At 43.6% G+C, this 10060-nt stretch overlaps 1 protein-coding gene across 2 annotated transcripts in view; it reads right to left on the bottom strand.

Moving 5' to 3' along the window:
- Positions 1 to 552: 552 nt before the first annotated feature.
- The window catches only part of rorc (RAR-related orphan receptor C), a 32107-nt gene continuing 22599 nt past the window's right edge, over positions 553 to 10060 (bottom strand). For both annotated transcript variants that reach the window (XM_061261699.1, XM_061261707.1), the window contains exons 3-12: positions 7186 to 7271; positions 6733 to 6874; positions 5840 to 6172; positions 5563 to 5685; positions 5146 to 5271; positions 4315 to 4443; positions 4096 to 4203; positions 3708 to 3818; positions 3301 to 3410; positions 553 to 2826 (exon numbers count right to left, since the gene is read on the bottom strand). In XM_061261699.1, coding sequence (XP_061117683.1) covers positions 2662 to 2826; positions 3301 to 3410; positions 3708 to 3818; positions 4096 to 4203; positions 4315 to 4443; positions 5146 to 5271; positions 5563 to 5685; positions 5840 to 6172; positions 6733 to 6874; positions 7186 to 7271 — 1433 coding nt within the window. In that variant the 3' untranslated portion in view covers positions 553 to 2661. The remainder of the gene's footprint in view (positions 2827 to 3300; positions 3411 to 3707; positions 3819 to 4095; positions 4204 to 4314; positions 4444 to 5145; positions 5272 to 5562; positions 5686 to 5839; positions 6173 to 6732; positions 6875 to 7185; positions 7272 to 10060) is intronic.

The following is a 10060-nucleotide window of genomic DNA, read 5'->3' as shown; positions in this document are numbered from 1 at the left end:
AATATTAAGCTTGTAAAATGTTAAAAAACTGAATGTCCTTTGCAGATAACTCATGTTGGTTGGCTCATTCAGGTAAGGCACCATCTACATTACATTACAATTTCTCAGAATAAATCCGGACCATGCTAGTGCTGAGAAGTGCAATGTGGCTGTATGCCATTGGTAATGGCCTCGCCCCGGGTATGAGAAAAGCATAATTAAACGTCATTGCGAAACCGCAGAAGGTGTTGGCAGAAGAATTTAGATATTGCACAACACCAGCTGTGTAGTAAAAAACTAAATCTAATTTAACCATGCCAAGACATCCATATATATCCATATAACTGTATTTTATATAATATAATATAATGTTTCAGAAGTTCAGGTAATCTGGAGTTTTTTCCTGCTACTGTTGCTTTATGTGGGTCAGGCCAGGTATACAGTGAAACAAACAATTACAAAATTCTTTGTAAAATGCACCCTAAAATGAGATTAGATGAACACCTCCATGGTACCTGAACAGCAGTGGGTGTAGGGGACCTAAACGCAATCACCCGAAAGCATAACACACACTGCATTTCATCGGTTTATTACAAGCTTTTCCTTGGCAGAATTATAGATACATAATTAAGTGCTAACAAATAGAGGTAAATTCAGGGGTTAAAACACAAAAGAGAATTTCCAAGAACTGACCCACAAGTAACCTTCATGTTAAAATTGACACATAACAACATGAGCACAAAACTATGCCACACTAAACAATTCACAATATCATGGTGGAACAGTGACAGGACCAGTGTATCTTTTTCATGAGGGATGATTTGGTTGCACAATTTTGTCATTTTGCTGCACTCATTTTATCCAAAACAGCCAATCAGTGTCGACTGACCAATAAGTGACACAAAGAGCTGCTTCAGGCCTGCAACTCCCAGGGGCTGCCTAATAATCTAAAATGTGTGCCTGTATACACTCAGTGAGCATTTTATTAGGTAGACCAAGCTTGTTAATGCAAATATTTAATCAGCAAATCATGTGAGAGCAACTAAATTCATAAAAGCATGCTGACATGGTCAAGACTGGTTCAGCTGTTCTTCAGACCAAATGACAGAATGGGGGAAGAAATGTGATCTCAGTGACTTTGACTGTGGAATGATTGTTGGTGCCAGACAGGGTGGTTGGAGTATCTCAGAAACTGCTGACCTCCTGGGATTTTCACACACAACAGTCTCTAGACATTGCAGAGAATGGTGCGAAAAACAAAAAACATCCAGTGACCAGCAGTTCCATGGGCAAAAAAACACGTTGTTCAGAGGTCAGAGGTGAAGGGCCAGACTGGTCAAAGCTAACAGGAAGGTGACTAATGCACTGAGTTTGCAGTGGTATGCAGAAGAGCATCTCTGAACATTCCCCTCATCCCAATGCGTCAAACCTCTAACTGGATAGGCTACAGCAGCAGAAGACTAATGAATCTAAAAAATAAGTTATAAATACCGAATAAAGTGTTCACTGAGTGCATATATTATTTATAACATTAGTTTGGGGGGCCCCCCAAATCAAATTCTGTTTAGGGCCCCTCAAAGGCTAGGGCAGGTACAGTCTCTGGTGCCGTCTCTGGTGCTGTCTCTGGTAATGTGTCTGGTAATGTGTCTGGTGCCCCTCAGAATCTCCAGGAACAGCGGTGGACACAGTCAGAAATCTCTGGTAATGCAGTCTCGTGACTAATGTGACTGTCACAATGTGCAGATTTTAAGGAGCTTGCCTTCTGCCCTGCACTGCAGTCATAGTTCTGGTATTAACAGAGCCACGAGTCACAAAGTAAACAATAATGTTCTTTTAAAAATGTAAAAATGAATCATCTCCAGACAATGCTCCAAAACCTGTGTGACTCCGGCACTCCGGAGTCCAGAGGTGGATGTTGTAGCTTAATGAATGGCGATACTAAAGGGGTGAAATAACTGACCCTATCTAAAAACATAACAATTGCATGTGCAGATAATGCAATGTGTGATCTGATGTTATTAAATTCCAAGTAAAACATATCCATATTTAACATCATTTCAAAATGAGCCATTTTTCTTCAGTACCTGATTATTTGCTCAAGGCAGTAGCCAAACACTCACATTCACAGAAGCATACCCTCATACACAATATAACACATCTTATCACTATCAAATATAATCTGCAACATTATCATTCCCATAAATGCTTCCAACATTTTCTGCATAAATCCTAAACATTTTTTCTGCAATCAAAGCCTTCAAATACCTGAATAATTACTTCATAAAATATTTCATCCTATAAAATTATTCTTTCAATAAAAATAATTTCAACATCAGTTATCACCCTATGTATTAATTATGCAACTATTTTCATTTTTCTGAATTACAAAAATAAAATTACACAGCAGATAGACAAGTATACACATTGATTTGATCACCTTTTCACCATTTACTGTGCACGTGCTTGCATATGTATGTGTGTGTATATGTGTGTTTGTGTGTTAAATCTTAATTTATATATGGTATGTCAATGTGTAGCAACAGCACATTAGATATCATATATCTTTCCACATAGCAAGTGTGCTGAGAATAACATAAATCAATGTGTCTTCAAGTAATATGTCAAAATCTTGAGTATCGCTGTCAGTAGAAGTGCACGTGACTGAGGGATCCATGATGCAGTTCAGTGTGTGGCCAGAGGGGGCATGTCTGAGTCTGAGCCAAAGAGCTCTTTATACAGCGGAGGGAAGAAGGAGTGCACAGTGAGGGGAAAGAGCTGCCGGAACCATCTGAGTTTCTCAATGTGTAGACTGCACAGCGATTTCAACATCGCCACTTTCTGGTAGAGCTGAGGAAAAAAGGAAAACCATCTTTTAAAGGGGCAATCAGGATGACTATTTCCTTTCATTGCTTAAAGTATTTTCCATTCACTTTTAACAGTTCTGAAAAATTCATGCTCTTAAAGTTATATTCAGGGCACATATTGTTAACAAGTTTTAAAATTACACAGACACAGTATTGAAGAGTACAGCTCTTTTTACAGCTACACAGCCAACTAACCAGCTTCTTACTATTCAGCCTGCCTTCAGTCTGAATTTTTAATGCACCCCCTGATAATTTCTAATTTTGCTGTGCTGTGTCAACCAATCAAAATTACTATTGTTTTGAGTCCCTATTAAGCCCCTACTGAATTGTCTCAACTTACTGCAGCCACTTCATATTGGGCTTGGGACTAAAATGGCTTAAATTTCTCTCTCTCTCTCTCTCTCTCAATCTTTCTTTTCTTTTCTATCTTTTTCTTCCTCCCTCCCAGACATCTGACCTTGTGTAGCAGGCCCTCCTGGTTATCTCTGCGCAGAGTGTGGCTGAGAGCCAGCTCCACCTCTTTCCTCACTCTCTCAATCCTACCCCTCTCCTCCAGGCAGGGGCGATCTGTACACACACACACACACACACACACACACACACAAAATGACACATTAGTTCTGCATGTACAGCTTTCACGTATCACGATAAGCAAATGTACTTCAAAGTCTATGCTTCACACTCACTGCCACTGCATGTGCAGGACATAGGGTGCTCCGTGTGCGAGCATGTGCCGCAGGCTCTCAGGGTTCAGGGTTCACAGTTCTCATTTGTTTTAGTGCCGGTGTGTGGATTGGCGCTATTGAACTGTTATATATTACAGTTCAGTGATGGGGACTCCTGTTGTGTTGGTGTAGTTCCTACCTTCGTTAATGAGCACCAGGGCACTGAAGAGCGCCACCTGCTGTTCAGTCAGTCGCAGATTGCACAGGCTGTGTGCTAGCTCAAACACTGAAGTTATCAGGTCATTGCAGGCTGGGGGAGAGAGAGTTTAGGGGGGTGTCAGTCAATATTCAAAAAGTATTCAACTATCAGATGGTGTGTGTGTGTGTGTTATTTCATCAGTCCACACTCACTGTTGCTCATTTTGTTCTCTTAAATATATGACTATGGCCACCAGCACCTCATACTAAATTACAGTGTGTGTTTATTCCTTTCCTTTTCCTGTGCTTTTGTGTGTCAGTCAGCTGTGCTCGTGTGTGTGGGTGCGGCATCTTCATGTCAGCCAGTTGCCGTGGCTTCCTCTTCTCACCCAGAGACTTGAAAATCTCTTTGCCAGCGAACTTCCCATCAAAGAAAACGGTGCTGTTCTCTGTATTAAACATCCTGCTCATCCTCACCAGAACCACCTCCATTGAACCTGACAGAAATAGAGAGAGAGAGAGAGAGCACATGCAGCACTAAGCCTGGCTTCAGTCATAAAGACACCCCCCACCCACCACCACTCTGGGTGCCCCGTCCCCCGCCTCACCGGACTTGAGCAGGACGATTTGGTCGTTCTGACACAGCTCGCGGAAGCCGGGGATGTGCTTGGCGAACTCCACCACGTACTGCACCGCGTCTGTGAGCTTGAGCGCACAGTGCTGCCACATCACATCCACTGACTGCAGAGAGGGGAGAGGGGAGGAGCGTCTCAACAACATTCACCCCTGCGCCCAATTCTTACCCTATGGGCCTGCAGCGTAGTGGTTAAGGGACATGGCTGGGACCTGCAAGGTCTGTGGTTTGATCCCCAGTGTAGCCACGATAAGATCCAAAGCTGTTTGGCCCTTGAGCGAGGCTCATGACCATAGAGAGCATTGTCCCCTGCTTAGTCTAATCAAAGGTAAATCGTTTTGTATAAAAGTGCCAGCCAAATAACATGTAATGATAGTCTTTGTTCCACATACAACAGCACAGGAATGTTTTACCCATTCCTACTGCTGTTACTGAAAATGACGGCCATAGTCCATAGAAGGAAGTAACTAAAAGTGCCAATAACTCCTGGTGGTGTCTTTCTCATTGGCTTTTGTGCTTAAGCAATGAAACAGGACCGTTCTATCTGGTTCCTCTGCCTTATGACCTCCCTGCTGAAAAAAAAAACAGCTCAGGCTAGGTTTTGAAACAGCTGGTAGCTGGTTCACCAGTTCAGACCAGCTCCATACTTAACATAGTTTGACCAGCTCAAGGTGTGTTTTGAAACAGCTGGTAGCTGGTAATTTCAAGCTGGATTTTACACCAGCGCTATGACCTCAGAGAGCTCTCGCACAGGGGTGGTGGACCTCTACACTGGTCTGACCGCATGTCTGTGGGAGTGGTGTACGTGCCTTGCTCTGGTAGGTGTGGATCTCCTCTCTGCTGAAGACCTTCCACCTCAGTGCCAGGAGGTCCTCCACCCTATACTGGCTGGTCTCCCTGTGAGAGCGCACGATGCTGGCACACACCTCCTCTGCACAGCCGCACAGAACCCACCCACAATCAGCTCAGCAGTACAAACTCAATGCAGTTTTTTTTATGTAATACATACTACCTTAAATGTTGCTGTATCTCACTAATTAGAATTACATATCACAGTGACATGGCCACAATGTTTTCAGTATTCAGGGAACATTAACTTTGACTCAAGATTAAATGCTGATTTTTTTTCCTTCAGCAATCACCAAATACATTTTCCACACTAAATGAAATGTTACTTATTGGCTGACTCCTGGTCACAGTCTCCTCTGGCTCGTGCTCTCACCTATGTGCAGCAATGAGGTGGGATAGGGCCAGAAAATGTCCTCAAAATTCACCCCAATCTCGCCTCTGGACATTCCCTGGTCAGGGTACCTCTGCTGAGAGTCAAACACTTTGTATCTCTGTCCTGTGGACGGGGTGCAGAAGAGATAGATGGTGGACAGGGAGGGAGAGGGACAGAGGAAGAAGGGATGGAGAGAAAAGAGAGGGAGAAGAATGAGAGATTTATACAGGCATTGATAATTTGGGCATAGTGTAGAGAGAAGAACCAGTGCACACACCTCTCCCCTCCCCTTGGCTACCGCAGTCCCCCCGGCTCTGTGAGCTGGACACCGGAGACACGAGGGAGTGCCTGTAGGCCAGAGCCTGGGATTTTCCTTGTGGGCAGTAGACGTGCATATCAGGCGGGCAGGAAGGCAGCTCTGTGTCCGTGTGGAAGGGGTAGGCTGGAGCGGCCGGCGGGTCCAGGTGTGCCGGGCGCTGGCGAGGCTCCTTGCCGTGGTACGGCAGGGTGGGCAGGGCCTCGCCTGGGCTAGCCTGGAGCTGCCTGTGCCGCTCCACCTCGGCGAAGAGAGAGTCCCTCTGCCGCTTCGACATGCGACCGAACTTCACAGCTGCAACACAATTACGCACATCACGGAAAAGAACCGACAGCCATCTCTCTACTGCTCTCACACTCAGGGTACAAAATTCCATATCAATAGAAATAATAACAAAAATGGGCTATTAAATGTGCTATTACTAAACAGCGAAAGTACACCAGCATTACCATAAAAACAACAATATGGTCACTAATAAGGGGGTCATTAGCTTAGGAGGTAATAGCAGTCTTTTGGCAGTTGGAGGGTTGCCGGTTCAACCCCACTCTGGGTGCGTCAAAGTGTCCCTTAGCAACACACCTAACCCTCAATACGAGCTGTTGGTGTGTGGCGTGTACAGCGCTTTGGATAAAGACGCTATATAAAAGCCAACCGTTTACCACCTAATACCTAGAGTAATGTGATGCCATAGTTGCTTGCCAACTCACTCCCCCTTCCCCCTCACGCCATCTCCAGCCCCGTCTCCCCGTGTCCCTCCTGCGCAATGACACAAACTCCGCTTCTCGCTTGCCAGCCCCCTTCCTGTTCCCCCACGAGAGCGCTTCTTCCTGCACGCTGCTGCGCAGGAGCCTCACCGTCTCGACTCATGCCCTGGGCCACACACTTCTGCAGACGGCAGCTCTGGCAGCGGTTGCGGCTGGTGCGGTCGATGGGGCAGTTACTCTGCCGCGAGCAGGAGTAAGACACACTGGACTGCTGACTGCGCCGGAAAAAACCCTGAAAAACAGAAAGCAAGCGGGGGGGGGGGGTGTCAGGGCTGGAGAGGAGTGGTTTACAGAAAACTAGTGGGCAGTGGGAGAAATGATTGCTTTTCTACCAGTATTGCACAGTGGTTATGGTGAGAAGTCAGTCAGTGTCAGTTATACGTTTGAGTCCTGAGTGAGGCACTGTTGTTACACCTCTCAAGCAAGTCTCTTTAAACCCAACATCCAGCTGTGTTAACAAATAATGAGTAAAATGTATGATGCAGTTGTTTGCTAAGATAATAAATGTCATGATGTCATGATTGTAAGGTGTTGTTCGCTCACCTTGCAGCCCTCACAGGTGATGACTCCATAATGTACTCCTGAGGACTTGTCACCACAGATTTTGCAGGGAATTACTTCAATTTGAGCTGCACAGACACACAAACAACATGCACGCAATTACAAAGAAACTCAGACGGAAAGCTAGGCTGCTGTTCAATATGTTGGTCAGCAGGGGGCAGTGATGAGTGTATTTTCTGAAGCAGCAGTCATTTAATTAATCTCTATTGCAAACTAATCTCCCGAATGTTACCTTCTCGCTCCAGTAAATACACATAAACATAAACTGACATCATAACAACAGAAAGGGGAAGCCAGCCTTATATGTGTTATTTCAGGTCATATTTACTGAAATACCCAAACATGCATGTACTAAATATGCACACATGTACACTTAAAGAAATGTTGTGTGATAGAGTGTAGGGATAATCCTTTACAATCCCACTCTAACTGAGAGAGAGAGAGAGGGGGCGAAATAGAGAGAGAGGGAGAGAGAGAGCAGGCTGGGGAGATCAAGCAGAAGGGGCTGAAGTAGGAAAGGGAAGCAGGCTGTAAGGTTGTGGAGGGGTGGAAGGCTGGTGAAAGGTAACTAGTAGAAAAGGTGAAGAACGTTAGTGACATAGATATGCAGAGCACAAATACCTTAAAACATAAATGATTCAGGGCTGGGGGAAGGGGGGTTGTATGTGTGTGTGGTGTGTGTTTTATCCTGTATATTTCCGTAACTATAACCTGTTGACTTCGCGGAAGCCTTGTCTGTGAATGTGATCATGTGGTCAAATGCATGTGTCCTATCACCCCCCCCCACACACACACACACACACACATATGCATTAACCACTTTTTCAGCAGAATTTATTTTGTTTTTTGGTGAGGAAATCCACTTTTACCCTAGTAATAACCACTGTTCTGATGTTGAAAAGTGATGTCTACATCAATGGCACTCCTGCACATAAACCAGTATTTGAACAAAAATCACTAAGATCGAGCCAGCATGAATATGTAATGCTTTCAAGTGACTCAAATCCATGTTACGTCATTTGATCTCATCAGAAAGTTAATCATTTTATTCCAATATCTAAAATCAGTCAATCTATTCATCCATCCATTAAATTTAATTTGATATTTCCAAATCCATATAACAGTGCAAACCAGGCAACATTATGCCAAATATGATAAGAGCAAAGGACATAAAAAGTGATTAGATTTTGTTTCAAACTAGAGAAAACGAAGGTGAATTATATCTTGATGACTGAATACTGCATAGATTTCTGTAATCACCATACCTGCTAAGTATTCTGTACTTTAACTGGCAGTTTTATTTCATTTTTTAGGAATGTCCTATTCTAATGTCTATTTACATAAAGGCCCAGAAAGACACAGGGAGAAAGAAAGAGAGACAGAGAGAGAGAGAGAAAGGGAGAGGGAGAATGTTTTTAAAGAACAGAATGGTGTACCGGACTGTTGCCAAAATGACATTGAAAAAACCAAAAGATATCAGAGAAAGGAGAGGGGGGAATATTTAAGACTGGAGAGAGGCGGGGGATTGAAGGTGTCAACCTCAAGGTCTTTTCAAGTGGTTTACTGTCTACTCTTTCGTTCTGACTATCCCTCTTTCAAGCTCTCTCTCTCTCAATCTTTCCCACTCTTTTTCTCACTCACAAAAGGCAGGGCTGCCAGTAATACCACCTTTCATCTTTTCTTCAGTTGCCAGGAATCGCCATCCCTCTATCCCCCCCCCCCTCAGTTAATTAAACTATTCTATTGTTCTCTCTCTTACTCTTCCTGTGTCTAATCTTTAAATTGTTACAAAAAAGTTACAGAAACACATCAAACACAATGCAAAACAAAATCATACTATATTATACCCCAGTCAGTGGTTAAAATGACATAATATATAATTATACCAGATATGTACAGTATGACATAATTAATCTAAAGCAGGCTTATTATGTCTGACACACCTGTTTTAGCTGCTATGAGCCCTGTAGGCCAATCACTTATTTGCTGTTAAGGCAGAACTAGTAATTCTTCATGGGAGGACCGCTACACAGGGCATCCAGGCATTCCCAGAACAAATCCATAAAAGGTGTTCACTGATCCGTGATCATGTAATGTGCTTACTCGGTATGTAGTATATCTAGATTTTGCATGTCGGCATCTTTGAGGGATATACAGAATCTATGGCAGGAAATTAGAATGAGTAATCGGCAAGAGGGAAGTGGAAACCACACAGTGAACCAAATGTAACAGTATCACTTCGCAAGTCCAGCAGTTTCGTACACCAAGACATTGTGTAATCACAAAAAATATGTACTGCAGAATGGGTCCACTAACAGCCTTGAACCTGTACTGCATTAACTCACATATGTAGTGTACACAGAAAAATATATTTGATGTTGACATACTTAATATTCTTGTTTTATTTTCCCATTGAAGAAATGATAATGGCATGGCTGTGAAAAACGTACCATATTTCACAAATCCAAATTGACCATGATGACTGAATAAAATAAATTCTCTGTTATAAGGAAAAGCTAAGGTATTGCCAAGTAGCAGCTTTGCCACACAACAAGAAGGTCCTGGGTTCGAGCCCTGCCCAGGCCTTTCTGTATGGAGTTTGCACGTTCTCCCCTTGTCTGTGTGGCTTTTCCTCCCAAAGACATGCAGGTTAGGTTAATTGGAGAGTCTAAATTGCCCCTTGGTGTGCTCCTGCCAATGCCCCTGACCAAGGCACTGACCTCAGAACTGGAGTTGGTCCCCGGGCGCCGTACTGGGCAATGACAATGAAGTTGAATCTAATGTAATCTGATTGAACTCTAGCTCTGTTAAGACAGATAGTGAAGAACATTCGTTAAAAATATAGCCACACAGAAGC

Source organism: Conger conger, chromosome 1, assembly GCF_963514075.1.
Source record: "Conger conger chromosome 1, fConCon1.1, whole genome shotgun sequence".
Taxonomy (NCBI): Eukaryota; Metazoa; Chordata; class Actinopteri; order Anguilliformes; family Congridae; genus Conger; species Conger conger.
The sequence above is the reverse complement of the archived record's forward strand: the minus strand, read 5'-3'. Positions and strand labels throughout refer to the sequence as shown.